We start from the raw sequence: 24343 nt of genomic DNA on the forward strand, positions 1-24343 counted from the left end.
CAGCTTTATAAACAGTAGACTTACACTGAAAGGGGCGGTATTGTAATGGCTTTGTCTTTTAATATAAATAAAAAACATGTCAGCCTCTAGAGTGGTCGGCAATGATGACAACAACATTTTTGCCGGTACTCTAGGAACTTCCTACATTCCATTAGAATGCAGAAGAGCTAATGACAGGCAAGGAGTGATAACAAATTAAATGGGAACTGTCACATTGTTCACAACAACCTTCCGCAAGGCAAGTTCTCCAGGAAGAAATCGGACTGTCCACAGAACCTATATATACACCAGAGTGTCTGTTCTCGAAACTGTCTTCCCCAGGTTTTGGGTAAAGTCCCTGAAGCTTCTCTCTCTCTTCCAGAAGGGAAATTCCTTTTGAGCAGCATGGAAGTGCTTTCTCTTCTTTCCTTACACACATATCCTGACTATTGAGCTGTGCACAGGTTATTCACTTGTGAAAGATACTTTATCATTGGTACCACTAAACCTGCTTTTACTGTTCCTAAAATTTGACCAACTCAAAGTTTCTGAACAAGATGTATTTCATGCTATGCTGAGTATCATATAGCAAGTATGGTCTCCCCAAGCTCCTTGAAAGTGAATCGAAAATGGAAGAAGGCTTTTTATATTTTTCTCAAGATATGTCTTTCTTCAAACCTGGGCTCATCTTTGACCAGAAATGCCCTTCCATAAAGTAAGGAATGCCAACTACTTAAACGAATACTAGCAGCATTCCACTGTACAGTGAGTTTTTGTACAAGACATACAATTAAACATATACCTGAGAAACAGCCATTAACGCCTGTCTGGGGCATTTAATCACTTTGCTAATCTGTTGTCTAAGAATCCTTCGAAACTTGGCCTTAGGAATATGTCTATACCAGGCATATTTACGTAAGGTATTTGGATTTCGCTCCAACCATAAAAGTGACCATTATCTCAATTAATGCCTGCAGGAAAAACTATAAAATATTCAGTCATGCTTACCTTAAAAGCTATTACAAAATTATACTTTAATTATTCTGTACTGGGCAAAACACTTCAAATGTCTAAAGTAGCTGCCACCAAACCTGTTTTATTATTTTAAGGCTATGCTCATCCTTGATCGATGAGAAAAGGTGGTACAGAAAGGCTGCCATTTATTGATGAGAAAATGTGGTACCTACAGAAATGCTGCCAGTATTGATCTTGTCACACAGGTAATGGAATTTTTTTTATTTTGGGGTAAAAATGGTCCTCCCACAACACCCAGTAGCATAAGTAGCATAACAAGGGTGCCATCCGTTCTAATGCAAGAAAGGAACATGTCGCCCTCATGCAACTGTTTGGCAGTAAAAGATAAGAGTAATAAGGGTTGCAATAGCCCTGAACACTCCAGGGCTCTTTTGCTACTGACCTGCTGTACTAATGATGACTGCGTCTCTGCCACCACTAAATATTTGTGTATCTTTTGTATATATGTATGTGTATGTGTGTGTGTGTGTGTGTGTGTGTGTACATACATATATACAAGATGGAATGTATAAACACCAATAGCTTACAGTGGGTTAGTATATTCCAGACCCTTTATTTTCATTCTTTTAGCTTGACACAGTGTCAGAGCAGTTGTAAAATAGAAAAAAGGTGAAAGGAAAGCCCCAACCACAGCAAGAGTTCAACATCTTTTGTTGAATTAATGTAAGTCACATTTGAGACTCTTTTTTCCAAACAAAGATCGGTTGATATACTGTAAAATTCTGTGAGGAGAAAGTAATAATGAAAATGTATGCCTTTGAAAGTTCAGCTTTGTTTAAGAGTTAGAAGCATAGAAGTGCCTTAGGATCCAAAATTAAGAAAACCATTTATCTCTATTCACAGAAATCAAGAAGAAGTATCCCCAAGTCCACCTCTGTTGAATCCACCTACCCCTCAGTCTACAGATAGTCAACCAACAACTGGAGAGTCGCACACCCCCAAAAAACGAAGAACTGAACCAGATATTTTGCAGTCTTTAAGACGCTCTACTCGCTACTCTACCTGTGACATGCAGTCAGAAAGTAGTGCATCACCACAATCTAAGCGACGCTACCCTGAAACACCTGCTTCAATGCCGAAGTTGTTTCTGCACCTGGATAAAAGTAAGTCCATCTGTGAATTGTACAAATCATTTTGCCATTATTTATTTTCATGTGGTTAACCAGTATCTGGACATCTTTTGTATTTTCAGCGCTTTACAACTATAAATGCATAAGTTGCATCGCCTTTAAAACAAGCATTGGCATTGCCAATAGGTCTCGCTTGTGGGACCTTATAAGTATTTAGTTTTGCAGCACAATATCCTTGTTGCACCAAGGATATTGTGCTGCAAAACTAAATACTTATAAGGTCCCACAAGCGAGACCTATTGGCAATGCCAATGCTTGTTTAATAAATGATGCTAGGAAGGCAGGGCAATAATTGAGAAAAAAAGGCGGAAGGTGATGGGAGAGGTCTTTTTAGCCTGCTGCTATTTTTGTAGTGAAGGCAAGTGCCGTTTCTCGAGTGGTTCTTTCTTATTTTGAAAAGGATGCTGGCTAAACACAAATATGAAAGCGTGTTCCGTGCACCGGGATGAGGTTGTCGGGGTTATAGCTGCACTCTCTGCCCTTTGTTGATTTAATGGGATTTTGTGGCTAGGAAAAATGTGTCGAATGGCATTCTAAAAGCGAGCATTTTGCATTGTAATACTCGTCGTTGATTTACTGAAGCGTAATTATACACCATGCTTTGTTTTATGCATGCTTTGCACGAGCTTCTTTTATTGTAAGTTAGTCTGTGTGAAATAAAAGGTGTCAGAATGAGCGAATATCGCACCGCTGGTGTCTGCAAAGAAACACAGCTCATGATACGTGAAATTACGTAACCCAGCTATATTAAGGTTTTAACCCAGAGCCTTTGTAGTTCCTTAATAAGCGTAGCTATTAATCTCCGCCTTGCCTGCAACGTAAACATTGCAATTGGAAATTAATCTTTTTCGGATTTCTAATTAACGGACGCTTACACCAATACCAACGTTTTTAATAATGTGCACATTAGGTCTCATGTGAGTTAGGGTGGATTGGTAATATTGGGGAGATGTGCTTGGTCCCTGTCTGCATGCACTGTGTTAAATTGAACTGGAGGACTGCAGCCTTTTTCGGGAGGGGGAGGAGAAATGCAAGGAAGGCTGTGTGCCGGCCGGCCATCCAAGAATAATTAGGGGAGGAGAAGCCGAGAAGCCGCAGAGCGCACACTGGGCGAAGCCCTTTGATGTGCTGTGCGGCAAATGCAATTAGGAGGGAGGGAGGCAGATGCGCGTTCGTGTTTGATCACGTGGTTCACGTGAACTTCATGAAAACGCCAGCAAAAAGCTGGTGGTTTCATTAGGATTTTGGCTACTTGAATTCTCGCTCCGCTCGATGCGCTTGCGCGCATCGATAGGTCGCAAGACCTAAAAATATGACTGTCCCTTACTAACTCTCTTTGCCTTTTCAAATGGTTGATACTGCCTGATTTCAACATTTTCTATATGACTTGGGCTGCTGTGGTTGTTTCTTGACTTTTGTTTTCTTTTTATCCCTTGAGGTTTTTTAGTCCCTAGTGTAGGAAGCAGACTCATTTTATAGTATACCAAAATGAGTAATACTGTGCAAAAGTCCAGGTATTCCATTATGAGTGGTCTGGGGCATGCTCTAGAAATCCCATGGTGCTCTTCTAGGGGGGTAGGGTGGTCGAGCATCCTTAGACATATCAGAGAGAAGTGTTAGACATCTGCAGATACACACACGGTCAAAATGGTACGCAGTACTCAATAAGGAGCTCCACACCAATTTATGAAAATAACACTGATCTTCATATATATTTAGGCACCAGAATCAATACAAGCAGGAATGTAGGTTTTGTAATAGAAATACTTTCAGTTTTTAAAAGTAGACGGTGCAATTTTCAGAGTTGGCAATGTTATCCTATGGAGGAAAAACAAAGACTGCATTAGGTATAGTACATCGACTTACAGGACCTATCTCCTGGACTTAAGGTGAGTATGGTACAGGGGTGGGGGTGAAATGGGGTATGGGCATCCTCTCCTGTGAGGGAATCCAGATTTGCATAAGAAAGAGGGTGAGCTCTTTGAAGTCTCCTTGCCTTTGAATGCTAATTCGCAGGTCATTCTGTGGGAGGTGGTGTAAACACCCTCTGCCCAAGCAGGCTATGTTTCTGACCTGCTGAGACCAAACTCCCTCACCCCTGGGGGTCATAAGCTCGCCCATGGTGACAGACTGGCTTGGAGCAGTCCGTCAGCACACCAGTAGCTGGTAGGTTTTCCGGGGACACATCTAAGGTGCCTTCTGGGTGCATGTATTAATAAATAAATCACTGGAATCGGTTACGCTTATTAATGCGAGATGTTTGATGCCAAACATCTCTGGTTTCAGTGAAGCCATCATGAAGCTGGGAAACACGTTTCACCAGTGTCCAGCACATGTACTTAAAATGATTTCTGTGTCACTTGTTCTGACAGCAATTGAACTGACCAGCACAGGGGCATATCTGCTCATGAGACATGTTCACACATGTAGCATAGTGCACCCTTTCTTAAGGCAGTAAGGCCTCCTATAGGGAAAACTTATCTAGACTGTATGCAGTGTTTGCTGGCATGTCACACAGAAAGGTGTGCCATGTTGTGTTTTCACTTTTAAAAAGCAAAAACCCTTCACTTTTGTCTGCACCAAGACATGCAGCCTGCCGTGACAGTCTGTATGTGTTTGGTGAGGGGTTCCTTCGGGTGTTACAATTTGTGCTGCAGCCCTTAAGGACCCTCTTTAGCCTCCTTACCCTAGGTACCAAGGGTACCATTTACTAGGGACTTACATGGAGTGCTAAAGGTATTACCATTTAAGGAAACAATTGCACAGTTGTGGGAAAGAGATCTGGCATTGGTGACCTGGTTTAAAGAAACCCAGTGCACTTCCAGTCTAAATCGCATCAAATACGAGGCAAAAAGTGGGGGGTGACCATAGTTCGCTCTAAACTGCATGCATGCGCGGGCGCACACCCTTGGCTTCCCTCCATGCAGAGATGTACAATCAGCACACACCACAAAGGATTCCCCAGCATTCATGAAACGCTTCACTGGAGCCTTTGAAGTGTGCTGATAGTTATGAGGCTACGCTGCTGAATGCCTTTTAAAAAAATATCTTTTTGTCTTTATAAATGATAATATCGGGTATTTAAATACCTGCAGGGTACCCTGAAGCAGCAGAAGAGCAATTTAAAGCTTTCCCTGCAGCCTGAGTCCAGTCTGCACGTCCCTCTGCTCACCCTCAGGGAACAATGGGGTGAAATGAGGCCGTTTCATCCTCGGCTCAGATTCTTTATATAACGCCTCTCTTGGGCCCGGTCGGCTGGATGTTTTCTTCTGGGAGTGTAGGGTGTTTAAGGTCCAAATTTGGGACAATACAGCGGAGCCTTACAAGCTACTTGTAAATGATTTCCACATTCTCCTGTGTGTCACAATAAAGTGAGGCTGGAGTTTTCTCAGTTTCTAATTTGACGAGGCTGAGCACAGCTGTTGTGTCTGCTGCTTGGGCATCCAGGTAATTTCATGTTGCTGATTACCCTCTCCCGCAGATGGTGCTTCTAGTGGCGGTGACTGAGTGAATTTTAGATGACTGAAAATACATGTCCAGGATCTTAGTCTTTGAAAGGTCATCAACCATTCAGGGGCATTCAGAGAGTGATTGCACAATTGTACTTATCTCATTATAAAAACAAGACTGCACATACTACGTAAGTTTAGTGAGCCAGGAAGCAAAGGTTCCCGGAGGTCGTCCCAATCACAGGCCCTTACATACAAGCCAGGTCCCTGAGGACTCACACCCACCCCCAGACAGTTCCAAAGACCCACCCTGGAAACCTGAAGGGCATGCCAGACGAGCCAGCCCTGTGTGCCCTCTGCCAGTTCACTCTAGATAAGAGACATTGTCATTTCCTAGGGCCTTTCAGATGAGCCACCGTGGGATCAAATAGTCCTTCTAGAAAGCAGATGCACCACAGTGCATTTCGCCAGGTGTCTGCAGAGTCCCCACCCTCTTACAACCTTCTCAGGCAAGTCTAAAATGGAGATTAAGAGCTAAAGATAGACACAAACTGTATTCCTCCTTTGCAAATCAAAATAATTCATATAATCATAACTTTATGCAGAAACTTGATTTGAATGAATGGATTAGTGATTATGCAAGCAAACAGTGAGTGAGTGAAAGAAAGAGAAATGGAATGAATGAGTGAATGGGCAAAGTGAGTTTGTGGGTTTTTGAATGAGTATGCCGCTCGCATTGGGAGTTGGACGTTGTGTTTGTTGCCTGCTTGGAGCCCCGGTACCAGAAGCCGTGTTGGGGGAGAGAGCGCCTGCCACAGGAGGACGGGACTGCGAGGCCCACCAGGCTGTGCGCGAAGCATCCAGCACACCTGCCGCCTCTTCCCGTGTCTCCGCCCCCTGCTCTGAGCCTCTGAAAACTCCTTGCGGCCCCCGCTTCGCGGGTGCCGCTCGCATTGGGAGTTGGACGTTGTGTTTGTTGCCTGCTTGGAGCCCCGGTACCAGAAGCCGTGTTGGGGGAGAGAGCGCCTGCCACAGGAGGACGGGACTGCGAGGCCCACCAGGCTGTGCGCGAAGCATCCAGCACACCTGCCGCCTCTTCCCGTGTCTCCGCCCCCTACTTAACGTCCCGTATAAGACCAGGAGCTATACCGCGTTAGCGGGACGCGTGAGCGGTACGAAGCCCGGACTAAGGGCGGACCCTCTGAGACCCTCCGAGAACCGAGGAGATCGGACTGGGCACACCCATTTGCCTGCAGGTACTGACTGTTTTGATAATTTCTCATTACTTCCGCTGACTACTTTGCAATTTCCTCCTATTGCTTATAGATGGCCACCACAAACTCTGAGCATCCCATGCAGGAAAAACAGGGCTTGCTGTTAAATGGGACTTTGGATAATTACTTTCCTAAATCTTCACCTGATATTGCAAGGGACATCGTATTGGCGGAGCGGCGGGCGGATCTACGCCGTTCCGTGGAAAGTATAAAGAATGGGTCTGTTTTACCGCCGTTAACTCCCGTGACTGGAACTCTTGACACTGTTACTGGCATAGTGGCCGATGAGACGATTAATATACCGATTGCCAACTTCCGGAAGCGAACATGGTTGTTCACTCACCAGATATTTTATCTAGGTCGGATACGATTGGCTTGCCTTTAATACCACATGCAAGTAGTTCAATTACATCGAAGGGAGATGCTTTGCCACAGTTGCATACAATTCGTAATAAGGCCAAAAAATTGCCACCCACGCGAAATAACTTTGGTCCACCACCGATCAAAAAACGGCGGAAAAGATGGGATCCGCTACAACCTAAATTGAGCTGCTCTGATTTTGGAAAAAAAGCTGCCAAACCTGATAAGAATCCCTGTGTTTTACAATCTGATACAGAGGGGATCCATACCATATCTACATCTTTAGTCTTGCCTAATACACCGATAGACAAGGAGGACAGTATGGACACTAGTGTTATTGTTAATGAACATACTGAGATCAAGGGTCCTGTGTCCTTACTTGATATCGAGAACCTGATTAAATCTTACTCTGCATCCATTTTGGAGAGGCTATTGGAAGTGGAGTGTAGATTGTCTAAAATTGAGGATGCATTGGTCAAAAAAGATTTTGTAACTCACACAGGTACCATCAATGTATCCAGTCTTGCATCTAACAATGCACCTCAAATCACGTCATCCACAGTCCAACCACTTTCTACCATTTCCCCCTGTATTGTTTCTATCCCCTCCTCAACTGCATCTACTTCTAAACTTATGCAGAATACAGTGTCAGCTATTGTTCATCACCATGCATCCCCCACACCCCCTCAACAAAAGACTGCTGATCAATTATTGTGTAATATTACAAACATAACTACTGATAATACATCCAAAACTATCGGTAACAATTCCAACCTACTTTTGATAAAACCACCAAGGGAGGTGGGGGAAATCAGACAAACCTGGGGGAAATCTAGAAGGGTTCCGCTGCCCGAACTTCCACCAGAGGCAGTACCCTACGTAGTAGTATTAACAGGTGTCCCGGTGCTTGAACAAAACAAGAGGGAGGGTTTTTTCCAATTAAAAAACAAGATAATGCATTGGCTGAGAATGCATAGGCCAATTGCAAATCATATCAATGGGGAAATTGTTCATGTTCGTCGTCTTGATTGGCTGGGGGGCAGACCTAAAGATATTGATGGTGACGTGGTGGTGGTGAACTTTAGGGACCCCAACGCGGTTCAATTTATATTGAACTGGCAGACAGGCAGCTTCAATAATACTATAATTCCAAGACCCTTAACGTATTTTTATCCAAGGTCAGTGGTGGTTCCATCCCAGTATCCCCCTCCCCCTCCACATTACATAACTCAAACTCAGCCACCTAACTACCCTATTGTACAGCATGTGGGGTGTAATCAATATGTTCAGTACCCTCCGACCCAACAGGGCACAAGAAGTACGTATTATGCCCCCTGCTCTGTGACAGCCCCAGACCCTATGGGATGGAACTACGTTCCAGTTAGATCTCAAAATTTTCAAAACAGAAGGATGGATCACCTAAAACCCTTCACGCCACTGGAAACGTCAAATAGATTTGATATTTTTAGTGGCCTTGATAATTGCGATTGATGTTTCCCGAACCGGGGGGAAGAGGGAAGAGATATAAGGAATCCTACTGTTCTGGGTGCTGTAAATGAGCGTGATGTATTTGCAACTCTTGTATCCCTGTCTCCGGTTAAAACTGTAACTTATAACACAAATATTCCCGAAGAATTGGTAGAACCAACACGCACTTTGAGTCAGTCGCCTTCCGAGGGAAAACCCTCGGCATTTCAACTGGTAACAAACATTAGTGAAAAGATACCAAAGGCCAACACTGTTATGCCATCTGTACTTGGGGTGCCAGTTAACTTGGTATGTTGGAATATAGCCGGGGTCGCAAACAACTTGAGGGATCCTGAGTGGGCTAATTTCATAGAATCTTTTGATTTTTGCTTACTCCAGGAAACATGGGCAGTTGATACTCCCCATAGGGTAGGCTACAAGACCTATGGTATTGGGGAAACCCCTTCCAGAAGTGGAAGGTCGTCGGGGGAACTTCTGATTTGGGTAAAAATAAATCTAAAGGTTAATATTGAGGTGATAGACGTAAATTCTGTAGATATTCTAGTATTAAAAATTACAACTTCTAATGGGAATAAAGTATTCCTAATAAATATCTACAATAGGCCAGCTTCATCTTCAAAAGAATCTCCAACCGTCTCTAAATTAGACTGTTTTTTGAGTGGGCTGGAGCCTAGGGAGGATTTTGTTATTTTGGCTGGGGATTTGAATTGCAATTATGAACCTGTTTTGGGCCTAAGTGAGATCTTTGAGGAAGAAGATCAGGCGAATAAAATCCCTTTCCTCGAGAATATTAAATCGGTCAAATGTTCCACTTTGGCTCTCCAGCTGATCAAACTATGCACAGAGCATTTCCTTAGAGCCTGTAACGGTCGGTTACCATCCGACACCTTAAAGAAACCCACCTTTAGTAGGAACACCTACAAGAGTAATTTGGATTTTGTGTTAGTTTCTATTCCCTTTTGGCCGTATCTTGTAGATCTTGAAATAATGGAGAGGGTTGAAAGCGATAATTTCCCCTTAAAATTGACCTTAGATGTTGCACTATTTAATGATCCATCTCCACCACTCCCATTTGAGGAAGGTGTTGGCGATGACAATGAGATCCATATTAGCAACAATAGGAGATCGCTAAAATGGCCATTTATTTTGGATCACAGCGATATCCTTAGTGAAATATACTCACCTTTTGCGGGGACCTTTGCTTTATATTTAGGTTTAACTCCCGAGGAGGAAGCAAAAACTCCCTTCTTGACTATACATCAGGAGTTTTTTCTCAAATTAAAATTATTGGTAACTAAAATGCCTAAAAAAACCCAGCAAAAGACCCAGAATCTGTCTCATAGCAAGCCTTGGTACGACAGATCCTGTAGAGAGTCAAAGAGGGAATTACTAATTGCGATTAAATCCAAGTCCCAATTGGATGTACAAAAAGCAAGATATAACTATAAGTCTGTCCAAAGGACATCAAAAATAGCATGGGAGGAAGAGAAATGGGCCGAATTGCTGTTAGCCGCAAGACTACGCGATAATGTAGCCTTTTGGAGGCTGGTAGCAAATGGGAACCATGTAGGCAGGGTGGTTAAGGACACCTTTTTAGATGAGCTAACTTGGGTAACTCATTTTACAAATTTGTATAAAAAATATGATGATTCCCCTATAGTATCAAATACAGTAAGTCACGAAATTCCAGCAGATCCGCTCGTTTTTAGTTTAGGGGAAACAGAGTTGGCAATAAGCCAAATAAAATCTGGGAAAGCTCCAGGCTTGGATAAAATCCCTGGGGATCTCTAAAGCATGACTCACAAATATGGGCACCCTATATTAACTATCTGTGCAATAAATTATCATTCAGTTTAGAATTTCCCGAAAGTTGGAAGGGAGCTGAAATTGTTTTAATATACAAAAAAGGTGACAGGAAGGACCCCTGTAATTATCGGCCAATTAGCCTAATGGACATCCTTCAGAAAATCTACTCACGTCATATTTTATTACGTGTGAGTAATTGGTTGGAGGAAAATTTATTTTTGACTAAATTCCAAGCCGGGTTTAGAACAAAAGTCAGCACTATAGATCAGATCTTTAGATTCTGCTGCCTCTATTGGAAGTACGTAAAGATAAAAAAGGCCCACTTATATGTTGCCTTTGTTGATTTAAGGGCAGCATTTGATTTAGTGCCACGTGATCTTCTGTGGAAAACGTTGAGTGCAGCGGGTATGCCAAATAATATAGTTGTTCAGATTATAAAACTACATGAAGGGAACTTTGCGAGAATTAGATGGGGTCCAAACGGCGAGTTAACACGAAAAATTCCAATCGAACGTGGAGTTCGTCAAGGATGCGTCTTGGCCCCCACGCTTTTTTCCATTTTCGTGAATGATATTCCCTCATATTTGGAGAAATGCAAAAATGACTCTCCGAAACTGAATGGCGAAAGGGTAACATCTCTATTATTTGCTGACGATACCATCTTGATATCTCAAACAAAAAATGGCTTGCAGACTTTATTGAATACTTTTAACGAGTATTGTAGTCATAAGGGGCTGGAGATTAATGGAAAAAAAACAAAATACATGGCCCTAAATCCAACCAAACCAGACAAGGGGTGCCTAACTTTAAAAGGAGTAAAGTTGGAGTCAGTGCCACACTTTTCATATCTAGGGGTGACACTAGATTCCAACTTTACCTGGAAAGCTCAATTGGAAAAAAGTAAAATGTTATTTGCTCAGAATGTCAAACCAATACTTAGGGAGCAAAGCCTAAGCACTAGTAAAGCGGTGTCTCCAGTAATGGAACTATTTAAATTCAAAGTTCAAGCATCAGTTCTTTATGGTGCGGAATTATGGGGGACTGGGTCTAAGGAGACCTTTAGCGTCCAAGATAACAATTTTATGCGAAGCTTGGTAAGGGTTCCGAGAGGTACACCATTAGTACCCCTGCAACTGGACCTTAACTTTAAAAGAACTGACCATCATGTTCTTATCAGACCGTTAATGCTATGGGTTAGATTGTGGCATGTCCCTGAACTTCAAGCCTATAAAGATGGGCTGATAGAGATTATGGCGTTTGACAGCCAGAAAACTATACCATGGCTTAGACATGTTAGTACTTGGCTCAATAACATAGGTCTGAAACACTTTTGGGAGAACCCTGAGCTGTTACCACCCAACCCCAAATTAGTCCTGAAAAGAGCCTTTTGGTCCTTCGTAGCAAATATGACTGTAAACACCACAACTAGTGGTTCATTAGTCTCAACATTTTTAAACTTTAAGGATGAACCCCTTAATGAGACTTTTATGGACGAAATAGAGCCCCCACTTGCCAAAACATTATTTTTAAAATTTAGATATGGTAATCTTTTAATAAAATCAACTTTGGCTCGTTGGGCAAGGAACCGAGATCCATCTTCTCATGCATTGGACGAAGTTTGCTCATTTTGTGAAAACAACCAGATAGAGAATGAGCAGCATATTCTTTTTTTCTGCCCTCTGTATGGCCAAGAAAGAAAAAGATGGATCAAACCAATATGCCTATTATTAGGCTTGAGTTCCTGCCTTCAGGCTCTGAGAATCTTGTCCACTAACACATCGCAACAGATAACATTTAGTGTTAGTAGATTTTTACTTTCTATTTGCTACCAGAGGAAAAAAATGGGTCAGCAGCTGTAACTGAGTTGTTATCATTTTTTAGACTTGAATCGCTTTTGACAGTACTACTGAGCCGTATATTTTTTTTTCCAGAATTATTGTGGTGTCCTTCAGTGTCCACATGTTTTTATTGTCATGCTCCGAGTGTCTTTCAACATGTATTGCACAGCTTCAAAGAATGAGTTTAATATTTTAATTGAATGTTTAATTATCCATGAACTGCAATGTATAAACTGTTCTTTTATGGCGTGAAGCCGAAATAAAGATTTTGAATGAATGAATGAGTATTTGACTGTCCAAGCAAGTAGGAGAATGAACAAGTGAGTAGATAAGTGAAACGGTGGGTGAGTGAGTCAATGAGTGGAGTGAATGTCTAAGTTATTGAACAAGTGAGTGAGCAGTTTAATGTGGGAATGAGCATGTATGTGAATGAATCAGTAAGTGTTTGGATGGCAAGTGTGCAAATTAGTGAATGAATAAGCAAGTGAAAATCAGTGAAAGGGTGATCAGCAAGTAAGTGAGTGAGAAAGCAAATAAAAGAGTGTGCAAGTCAGTAAGTGACTGAATGATATATGCAAGTGATGAGAGTGAAGGAGTGTAGTGTGATTCCTATATTCCCAATAGGCTCTGCGCATTGGAATAACATAAACGATAGTTTAGACGTAGGACTTAGGTCGACTAGGTCTCTATTGAATACGTTAGACTTAATTATAAATGCCAGCTAGCTCAGAGGTCACTTGAAACTTTCTCGCGTAAACAAGAAGGTGTTAACTTTCCTGAATAGACAAGAAGGGATTAGTTTCTGACGACCGCATAAACATGACCACTTTGCTCCCTCCAGAATAAGGAGTATACCTCCAGAGTCGCGGAAACAATAGATAGCTATTTCACTCAGTCAATCGTGCATGCTTAGTTTCACCAGAAGCGCAGAGAAATAGATTGACAGGCGTTTTCAATAAAAGAGGTTATTTATTGAACAGTCTTCTTTCCCGTACAAGAGAAGTGAGTTGCCACAATTGCAATACTTGTCATAAAGTAAAGTGCGTACAGTAAAAGGAGTAATATGAAATAATACTGTAGAAGCATGGTATGGTTTCTGAGCCATATGGTGTTTAAAATAGATAAGATATATACATAGATAAAATTATAACTAAACGTACTCAACTGGTGCTTCTAAGATACGCCTACCCCGGTGTACCTAACCTAAGCCTAGTACGTGGGAAGGAGTAAGTGAGCTGCCGTTTTAGTTAAGATAGTTTCTGCCAAGAATCTGAATAAAGAATTCTCTAAGGGTCTAATCATCTCCGTACCTTGGTTATAGAATGAAGGAGGTCTTGTCTCTCTCTCTCAGGACTCAATCTCCCAGCAACCCGCAAGGGTGACAGGGAAACACTGGAGCTGGATTTCTCGGCAGGAGAAAAGACAGCGTCTCTCTCCGTGCGTCAATGGGAGGGTCGGCTTCCTTCGGCAGGGCGTCGGGCAAGTAGATAGCCGATCTGCTCCAAACCACTGTGTGTTTTGCTAGGGCAGATGCTGGTATATTTATACCTGGAAGGTGCCGAGTTTGACGTAAGGTTGGACATAAGACGTCACTAAGAACTCGCAGTTCTTTCAGGACTCCAGGAGTTCTAGGACAAATCAATACAGAAGTAGGGGGAATTCCCGGGCTGCTGTAGGCTTGGTTTGTTTAAGAACACGTTGCGCTTTCTAGGAGTCTATGGCAGTAGCCTTGCCATATTTGGACTGCATTGGCTATGACTTAATATGGGTATGATTATTATGCCTTTATAAGGATATGATTTGATATAACCACATAAGGGCTTATATCGGGAATATTTAAATAGGGTCCTAGATTCGTTTACAACAGGAGTGTGCAAATGAGTAAGTGACTAAGCACATGATAGTGACTTAGTGAGTTTGAGTTTACAAGTCAGTGAATTAACAAGTGAGTGAGTGAACCATGAAGTGACTGAACAAACAAATGACGACCAAGAGTTTAAAGCTTCTCTTGAATTTAGACAGAAAAAATTAGCATGCCCGCGATCAAGCTAAGTGAGTGAGTGCAGAAGTTTTTGAGTGATTAATACAATCAGTTAGTGAAAATAAAGCCTTCTGCTGAAGAGAGGCCAAGCGGTGTAACACAGTCCCTTAGCCACACTGCCTTCACCTCTCCCCCTAACAGGAAATCTTGCTCGCCATATTCTTCGGAGAAGAATAAAAAATATTTGACTAGTAACACTATCCCTTTACTCATTATTTGACACCATGTGTTGGATTGGGAACTTTTGGTCAATACATTCTGCAGCAAATTCCCTGGCCACCCCAAAAACAAAATACAAAAATATGGCATACTAAAACATAATTAAATAAAAGATTAAGTTTTAGGGGTGTAGAGAATTCATGGAGCTCCCCAACATTTGGGGGAAATTATGCAAAGTTAATACTTATACAAAATGCAATCCAGTTGTTCTTTAGAGAATTTTCATTTTGTAAGTTTGTCATTTTATTGCAGGATACATGATGGTTGCCTTGTAGGAAAGCTTATTCTCAATACATGTGGCCTGACTTGACAGTGACAAGCCAATGGCAAAAGCCATACACCTGATTGGTTCACTGGGAAGGTTATTTCTGATAGTTTGGATCCGTCGCCCATGAAAAGTTCAGACAAAAGCAGTAGACCTAATTTATTCACTATGAAACATCTGTTAAAGCCAGTAGGCATTTATAGACTGAGCCCTACTGGACCCTCTTAAAGATGACAGATTTATTTTGTTACATGGAATCTCACAAATTACAGTTTTTAGGCAAGGAGTGTGGTGTTGAATACTCCCTTCAGCAAACCTTAGGGGTGCAAAATCCGCACTGTAATAATTCGTGCTAGAATCTCTATGGAAGGCCTGACAGGTTTATTTGTATATCACGTTCTTGTAAAAAAAAAAAAAAAACATTAAAAAATCATGCATTTATATATACATATACATCCATATAGATACTGAGAGAGGCTTATGGTCAGCCATCTTCTGCCACTGGTCTGTATGGGTGTCATTTACACTTTCCTTCTGTCATTGATATCATAGAGCATAGGGGAATGTAAGTGGCATGTGGCTGATCACATGTACACATCCATCTGAAAATGAGTGCCTTCAGTTTCGAAGCTAGTAGGCCAGTCTTTTAGTTTTCCCTTTTCGGCTTACAAGTGCTTTTATTTACTTATTTTTATTTTCATTTTTAAAGCATGCTACAGCTCCAAAGATGGAGCTTATTGACTACTTGCTTGAAGTTTACTTCATCTGCAGTGCACCTCAACCTGCCCAACGGCTGCCTCTAAACTAGCTGATCACCATGCAATGATATTATCCACACTGCATCATTGTTTTACCATTGCAAGATGTTCTACAGAATTCTAACGTGGCAGTCAGCTGGAACTATACACAATGTACAATACCACTGCAAGATTTCCACCACTATTCACAATACCATTGCAAGATGTCCATCTGCTGCTTTGTTTAATTTTGTTATTGTAAGAATATGTCTGCCATTTTTAGGCAATAGCACGGTTTGTACTTTTATCTTGTATACGTGGCAGAATCTGTGTATGTGTTGTATTGTGGTTGTTTGAGTTGGTGAATGCAAGAATGAATAAGTGATTAATGGATGTACAAGGATGAGTGACAGAGGGCATGTATGATGACCAATCAGTGTCTAAGGAGGAACTTGAATGCTTGTTTTCAACATTTCAGTGGTAGCTGGTCTATTTGTCTAGTTGCACATCTCATCCCTCAGTTGTGCACACTAACAAGAAAAGTATGCACACAAGCATTCTATTGCCGCACACGAGGAAGAATAATTAGAGAGAACATTGGGGTTGAACATGTCAAAACGTGGCAGTTTTCTACACCTAGTGCATAGACTATGAAGCTTTTCATTAACCCCTTCCACGCGTGACTAATTCCCCCGCGGAGTGGGGGGGGGCTGCGCGTGGCGCCGCGGTGCTCGTGACGAGCCCAGCTCGTCATGCTGCACATTGGAGCTGTGCTCATGACGAGCTCGTCACGACTCCGCCCACTCCTTTAGAACGCCCGCACAGGCGAGGAATTAGCCCCGTCCGAGGCAGTTATGACGAGCTCAGCTCGTCATGAGCACAGCTCCACTGTGCCTCATGACGAGCTGAGCTCGCCATAAGCATGCAAGGGGTTAATGGGTTTCTATCTGGTTTCCATTTCCTTTCTCACCTCCTACTGTCATTTTGTATACACTTTTAAGTTGCTTGGCTCAAAGGCAACACTCTTAGTGTTAAGGAAGGTAATTGTGCCTTTATTGTCCTGCTAGAACTGTACTGTATCCAACTGGGAATGGTTTGCTGTGTGGACATTGTAGCACGTCAACAGGCATGTGTTAGCCGGACCATACACGGATCTTTACTATTACGTATCTGCACGACTAAATGGCTAGCTACCGCTGGGGAAGAACTGCTTTACAGACAATGCAGTGTAATGCAAAACAATGGCACTTAGGCATTTGAACGTGACAATGCTACCAACCAAACTGTCATTTTTTCCAAACAATAATCAAGAAAATAGTTCTTTATAAAAGCATTGTATTGCACAGTGGGTGTGATGAAAATATTTGCTTGGTGCCCTCTCTTCGGTAACACACACACACGACAATAGTGAGAAAAAATGTGTATCTAAAAACAAGAAGAGCACACCCCATTCTTGGCTAATCAACACTATAGTTAAAGGTCCGTGATTGCAGTTGATGTTTCGATTCTTAAGGCAATAACAGGATCATCATGGGGACTCTAGATATAATAGAGTCCAAGAATCATGAGTAAAAATGTACCTTGTAAAAGACTTCACGGGTAATGCAAAAAGAGCATTCCCTAAGGCGTGATACCTTGGGATACTGTTCCAAAACTGTGGGAGGACGACCCCAGGAGCCAAATGGAGGCGTCCCCAAGCCAAGGGAGACTATGCTCCCTGCCTAGTGTGTAGTGTGATACAAAAGGGACACAAAGCGATACAAAAGGGGATGATGGATGGAGCGTTTGAGCTAATCAAACACTCACCCCCAGTCAACTGATCTGGGTTTAAATCATCACCATTCTTTAGCTCACTCAGCCACCCCAGTTCAGACATGGCCATATGCAAATCAGTCTGACCCTGTGCCTCATGGGAACAGTCCAGCCCGAACTGCCAAGCCATGTCTTCCCTGGACCGGAAACAAGCATCCTGGCACCGGTTTCGGATTCATAATCCTCATCAGCCAGGCTATCTTGAATCCAGTGGCCGAGTGAGCAAGGGACTCACGTCTGAGCATACCCTGCCAACTTAGGGCGAACAAAGCGATAAAAAAGGGGATGATGGACGGAGCGTTTGAGATAATCAAACACTCACCCCCAGTCAACTGATCTGGGTTTAATCCATCACCATTCTTTAGCTCACTCAGCCACCCCAGTTCAGACATGGCCATATGCAAATCAGTCTGACCCTGTGCCTCATGGAAACAGTCCAGCCCGAACTGCCAAGCCATGTCTTCCCTGGACTGGAAAAAAGCATCCTGGGACCGGTTTCGGATTCATAATCCTCATCAGCCAGGCTATCTTGAATCCAGTGGCCAAGTGAGCAAGGGACTCACGTCTGAGCATACCCTGCCAACTTAGGGCGAACAAAGCGATACAAAAGGGGATGATGGACGGATGCCACTGGATTCAAGCAAGCCGGGCTGAAAACGGCTGTAATGCCAGAAACCGGTCCTCGGAAGCTTGTTTCCGGTCCAGGGAAGGCATGGCTTGGCAGTTCGGGCTGGACTGTTCCCATGAGGCACAGGGTCAGACTGATTTGCATATAGCCATGTCTGAACTGGGGTGGCAGAGTGGGCTAAAAATGGTGATGGGTCAAACCCAGATCTTTTGACTGGGTGTGAGTGTTTGATTGGTTCAGATGCTCCGTCCATCACCACCCCCTTTTGGACCGTAGTGTGTAGTGTGAGCCTCTCAATGCAGAAGCAGTCTCAAATGGGGAGAGCATAGAAGAAAATTGAGCGTGGTGCGATGGAAGCAGAATCCCAATGATGAAGTGAACAGCGCTGTTCACTTCGCCATCGGAATGCTGTTGAGTTTTCCCAAGGTCCCAGCCCACTCTGGCGTTCCCTTGTTATGTAGAAACTTAGTCAATACAGAGCATCTGTATCTACAGCCATATGCTACAAATGCATTATGTTACTTACCCTGTAGACATCTATTCATGACATGTAGTGCTGTAGATTCACATAAGCCAACCCACCTCCCTAGAAGTCATTGGTGGTCTCCGATACTGCTTTTTGCTGTATATACTGTACATATTTGTACACTTCACTTACAATACATGGTCAGCATTATATCCAGGTTTCTAGATGCACCGCTGTGCATCTGCTGTGCAAAAAACACTCGAACAATGGAGTTGATCACCGTGTGCATTGCCATGGAGTGGAGGGGTCACAATTTCTCATGATTTGAAAGACTTCTTCGAAGAAAATGTTGCAGATGTCAGAGCCCAACACTAGATGGCAGGAGTAAGCAGAGAATGTGAATCTACAGCACCACATACCACAAATAGATGCTTACAGGATAAGTAGCACAATCCTAGTTCAAACTTCAGCTAGCAGTGGGTCCTCATTTAAATAAGAATGTTTAGTTTTGTTTAACTTTCACTAATCAATTGTTGATAAAACAATGCTCAATTGTGAGTTGTTTTTTTTTCTCTGAGTTTTATATAGCGCGAACTTGGCCCTAAGGTATCAGGTATCGGAGCGCTTTACATGAGCACCAGTTGCTTACACAAGGACACATCCATTTTTGTTAGACACGGGGAGATTACTTGATTTCCCAGAATCACAGGATATGGTGAGCGCCATTGCCGAGACTCATACCCGGTTCCTCAGAATTGAGATCGACCGTCCTAGCCATTAGGCCACATCCTCTCCCCAAGATTAGTGCATTTATGTGATTCTGTGGCTACACTGTTTATTGCATCATTTTGGATTTACTGCAGTTGCCACATAATTTGCAGATTTGTAGATTTCACGCAAAATATTGTTTCTAGCTCAGATGGATGGAAATAATACTGCCCGAAAATATGCAGCATACTTTACCTTTTTTGCCACATTATTTAGATAACCTTTTCAACCCCATCCCCATCAAAATCATCAAAAAACTGGATGATCACGCATTGGAGATCATTGCGAATCTCCTAAATTCTTCCCTTGACCTCGCCACTGTCCCAGCCTTATGGAAGCATGCCATGGTGACGCCCCTTCTGAAAACGCCGACTGCAAACCCGGAAATACTGGCCAACTATAGGCCTATATCTCTTCTCCCAGCATTTTCGAAATGTTTAGAGAGACATGTACACTCTGCTTTAGCCATTTTTGCAGAAGAAAACTCTCTACTTCATTCTTCACAATCTGGTTTCAGGGCTGGCTTCTCTACAGAAACCGCCCTGCTTGGAGTCACTGAACATATCAGGAAACTTCTCGACCAAGGTCAGACAGTCGCACTCGTGTTATTGGACCTAAGTGCGGCGTTCGACACCATCTCCCATGAAACTCTTATTAAAGAGCTGGATAAAAATGGCGTACGAGGCAAGGCATTGGATTGGATCAGATCCTTCCTGGCTAGCCGAACGTTCCAGATCGCATCTTCACGAGCCGTCTCAGACACCCTGCCTGCATTGCATGGAGTGCCCCAGGGGTCCATTCTAAGTCCGTTGTTCTTCAATATATATCTCAAACCCCTGGCCGACCTTGTTGAACAATCAGGTCTAACGCTTATGAACTACGCTGACGACTCCCAAATTGTCTTCTCCCTCTCTGAATCTTGTCCCCACTCCCCTTCATTACTCAAAGAAGGACTCTTAAAGATCCTGAACTGGATGACTAAAAACCAGTTAAAATTAAATGGTGACAAAACGGAAATACTGATCCTGGGAAAAGATCAAGATCTCTGGAATCCCGTACACTGGCCCGACCAGATGGGCACTTTCCCTACCCCAGTGACCCACGCCCGTAACCTGGGTTTTATACTGGATAACTCCCTATCCATGAACAAACAGGCCAGTAAAGTAACTGGCCTATGTCTCACCATAGTTAAATGGTTAAGGAAGATCCTCTGGATGTTGCCTGTGTCAACGCAAAAGACCGTAGTCAATGCCCTTATTACATCAAGGCTTGACTACGGCAACATTCTGTACTTGGGGGCAAATAAATCTGTGATTGGACGTCTGCAGATCGCGCAAAACTCTGCGGTCCGACTTCAATGCAATATTCCAAAGCATTCTGGAGTCTCGAACCACCGTCGAAATCTTCATTGGCTCAGGATCGAAAGCAGAATCCGCTTTAAAGCCCTGAACTACGTGTTCAGAATTAAAGCAGGTACAGCGCCCAAATATATTCAAACTCTTGCCTACCTCTACACCCCTAAAAGAAACCTACGGTCGCAGACGGCAGCCTGTTTCTGCGTACCAAGGTTCAAACGGGCAAGAATAGGTGGAAAATCCTTTGCCTACCTAGGACCCTCCCTTTGGAACACGCTCCCCCCCTGCATCCGAAAGGAAGAACATTTTTTCAGGTTCAGAAAGCTTGTTAAGACCTGGCTGTTTGAACAATAATCACTCAACAGCCCTCTCCCCCGCTATTCTGCCCTCAAACTAGCTGTGTCTAGGCGCCGGGAAACCCTTTTTGGGTAGCTGTTGCGCCCTATAAATTGATAAAATAAATAAATAAATAAATTCAAGGTTTTTGAGCGTTCTGATTCTGAAGGTGATTCAGGAGCTGGAGATAAACTCCTGGCGGCCCGATATCCGAGAACTCCACACCACTCAAGTTCGCGGTCATATGGAAGGTCCCAGGCCTGTCCTCAGAGTCGTTCCTGCCAGCTGGCGGTGTCGAAGTCATTGTCTCCTAAGTCCCATAAAAAATATAAGAAGTCGAAGCGCACTTTTGACTTCACTGCACCAGTCTAAGTCATCGGACCAGGCGCTGGGACGATGACACAAGTCAAGGCCCTGCTCCGGCACTCCACCTGTGGTGCCTGAGCCTAGGACCGATGTGTGCCTCCCTGAGTTTCCTCAAACCAGAGTAACCCCCACCCAGCTCAAAAAAGTTTGAGGGTATGCACCTTAAATTTCGGCATGCTGACCCCTCTGAAGTGCCTTCGGGCCCCACTTGGATGTGCCCTAAGTGGACTCCCACCGGCGGGTTCACTCTCTACACCACTTTGACTCTCTACATCCGTACCGGACTGACTCCAGGGGCGAACCCATGACCCTTGCCAGGGTTCGGCCCCGTGGCACCGTTCCCGGCAGTGGCGCCAGGCCACCAATGTTCAACACTGGCGCCGGTCAGACACCATCGATTTCCTAGACCCGAGACAGTGCCTCCTTTCCTTGACCGGCCCTGTGAGGAGTTTCGCTGGGGTGAATCTGAGGATACTTACAGTTACCCTGATGCCGATGAAGACCCTCTGGTCCAATTGGATGATGACTCACACCAGTCGCTGGCTTCGTCTCTCCTACTAGTGTGGTTACAGAGAAAGGTACTTCCTTTCCTGTGGTGGAAAGGAGCGAGGCTGATGTCCTCGACCTCCAGCTGCCCTCCGCGGAGGTCCAGACCACTGTCTTGACAGAGGTTCTTCAGCCGTGGTCCCCCACTTAAAATCTCTATTTCCCTTCAATTAAGTTCTCTCTGATGTCCTGCTCAGCAGCCTGGGCTACACCTGCACAGGCACCCCAGTGCACAGGATGATTTCACATCGCCACTACCCCGTTCCTAGGGACCCCGCTTTTCTCATGCAGCACCCCACCCCTTATACATAAGTTTGGTTTTGGGTTCCTAAATGTGATATTTTAACTGGTATGAACTGTTGAATGTATTGCTAGCACGGATAATGTATGACTGAATGGAGTGCATGAGGGGTATGGCTGGTACTGCTTACAGGGAATTTCTTTGTTAAAGGTGTTTTATATTGGTTATATATTTATAATATGTTTTGAAAAATATGTACATGTGAAATTTAACATGCATATTCCAAAAAACAAGATAACAAGAGATACATTATGCAATAAATGTTTTTCTAAATACATTTATTTGGCTTGGGTGGGCTATTGAATATGATGGCTCTAATGTGATATTTGAAGTGTTAGGAGTTACACCATTGTCAAAGAATAGAGTTGGCAGGTTGCTTTGTTGTCTCCGAGCCTTCCTGAATCAGGCTATTGCCAATGTCAGGGATGCTGTAAAGTTCGCCATCAGATGTGGACAGACTCACTGGGCAGAGTCATTGCTTCATCGATTGCACTCCACCGTAACACCTGGCTGAGGTCATCTGGCTTTTCGGGGGGTGGACCTGCCCTATGAAGGCACTCTCCTTTTTAGTGAAAAGGCTGATTCATTGCTTGCACGCTTCAAGGAGAGTAAGGTCACCGCCCGGTCCTCGGGGCACGTCATGAACCCAAGCCAAATTCACTCTTCTTTCGCTCCTTCCATAGCTACGGTCGGGGCTACTATCCACGTCTCTTATAGCAGCGCCAACAAGCATCTCAGCCTTTGCATGGCCGTAACTCACACAAGTCTGAAGGTCATTGATCTGCCCAGACTTCCACAGTCCCAGCCCCACACCCCTGGCAGCCTCCAAACCCCTTTAGCATGCCCTAGCAACAACTCAATCACTCTCTTGGAGGCAGGATCAGGCACCGCCTACCTCAATGGCTATCCATAACTTTGGACAAGTGGATGCTCCTAATTATCTGCCAGTGTTGCATCCTACCACTGCTAGAAACCCCACTGCCCCTGCCACCGTCCTCTGATCGGCTGATGGAGGGCCACCTCTCCTTGTTGCATTAGGAAGTGCAGGCTCTTGTGGCCAAAATCACTTGCTCAAGTCCTGTCTGCGTTAGATCATGAGACTGAATGGTAGTGTTGGACCTGCATTATATCTATATTCATATATCCGTTCTTCAGGCCTATCTGCAATACCTGTGGTTCACAGAGGGACAGGACCATTTTTAATTTGCAGTGCTCACCAGTGCCCCTCAGATGTTCACAAAGTTGATGCCAGTGGTTGTTGATCTTCGGGGGTTGGGAATTCCAGTCTTTCCTTACATCAACAACTGGCAGCTGAAGGCAGTCGTTACCCACTTCCAGACTACGGCGGACCTCCTGCATTTGCTGGGGTTCACTATCAATGCGCCAAACACACAGCTGTCTCCTCCTCAGATGCCTCCTTTCATCTGAGCCATTCTGGACACGGTGCAATTCTGCACCTATCCTCCGAAGCGCAGAGTACACAACATTCGGGCTTTGAGCCGATCTTTCAACTTCAGTCCTGGAATTCGATCAGACTGACTCTGAGACTGCTGGGTGTGATGGCCTCCTCCATCATGCTGGTGAAGCTCGCTTGTTGACATATATAGGCGCCCCAGTGGAATTTGAAGTCCCATTGGTTACAACACCAGGGGAATCTCTCCGACCTGGTCCAGATTTTGAAGGAGACTGCAAACGAACTGCAATGGTGGTAAATGTACCATGATTGGGTCAGCTTCTGACCTCTCTCTCTTCCCCACATAGATTGACAGTGGTGACCGATGCATCGCTTCTGGGATGGGCTGGCCTTCTGGGAGAGGTGGAGATTAAAGGCCTCTGCTCTCCGACAAAGACTCCGCTCTACATCAATCTTCTGGAACTGTGGGCAACTCACCTGGCCTTGAAAGCTTTACTGCCTTTAATCAAATGGAGCTGGTCCATGTGTTCACGGACAACACTACAGCCATGTGGTACTGCAACAAGCCAGTTTGAATGGGGTCTTGGACCCTGTGCCAGGAGGCTCCATGCCTCTGGACATGGCTGGAACGTTAGAACATTTCCCTGGTTGTGCAGCACCTGGCGGGGTCTCTAAATGCCTGGCCTGACAAACTCAGCTGTTGATGTCTAGCAGCCGATGAATGGTGTTT

At 43.9% G+C, this 24343-nt stretch overlaps 1 protein-coding gene across 1 annotated transcript in view; it reads left to right on the top strand.

Moving 5' to 3' along the window:
- Positions 1–24343, top strand: part of MSL3 (MSL complex subunit 3) — a 176263-nt gene that overhangs the window by 93277 nt on the left and 58643 nt on the right. The window contains exon 9 of the mRNA XM_078657908.1: positions 1858–2117. Coding sequence (XP_078514034.1) covers positions 1858–2117 — 260 coding nt within the window. The remainder of the gene's footprint in view (positions 1–1857; positions 2118–24343) is intronic.

Source organism: Lissotriton helveticus, chromosome 8 (assembly GCF_964261635.1).
Source record: "Lissotriton helveticus chromosome 8, aLisHel1.1, whole genome shotgun sequence".
Taxonomy (NCBI): domain Eukaryota; kingdom Metazoa; phylum Chordata; class Amphibia; order Caudata; family Salamandridae; genus Lissotriton; species Lissotriton helveticus.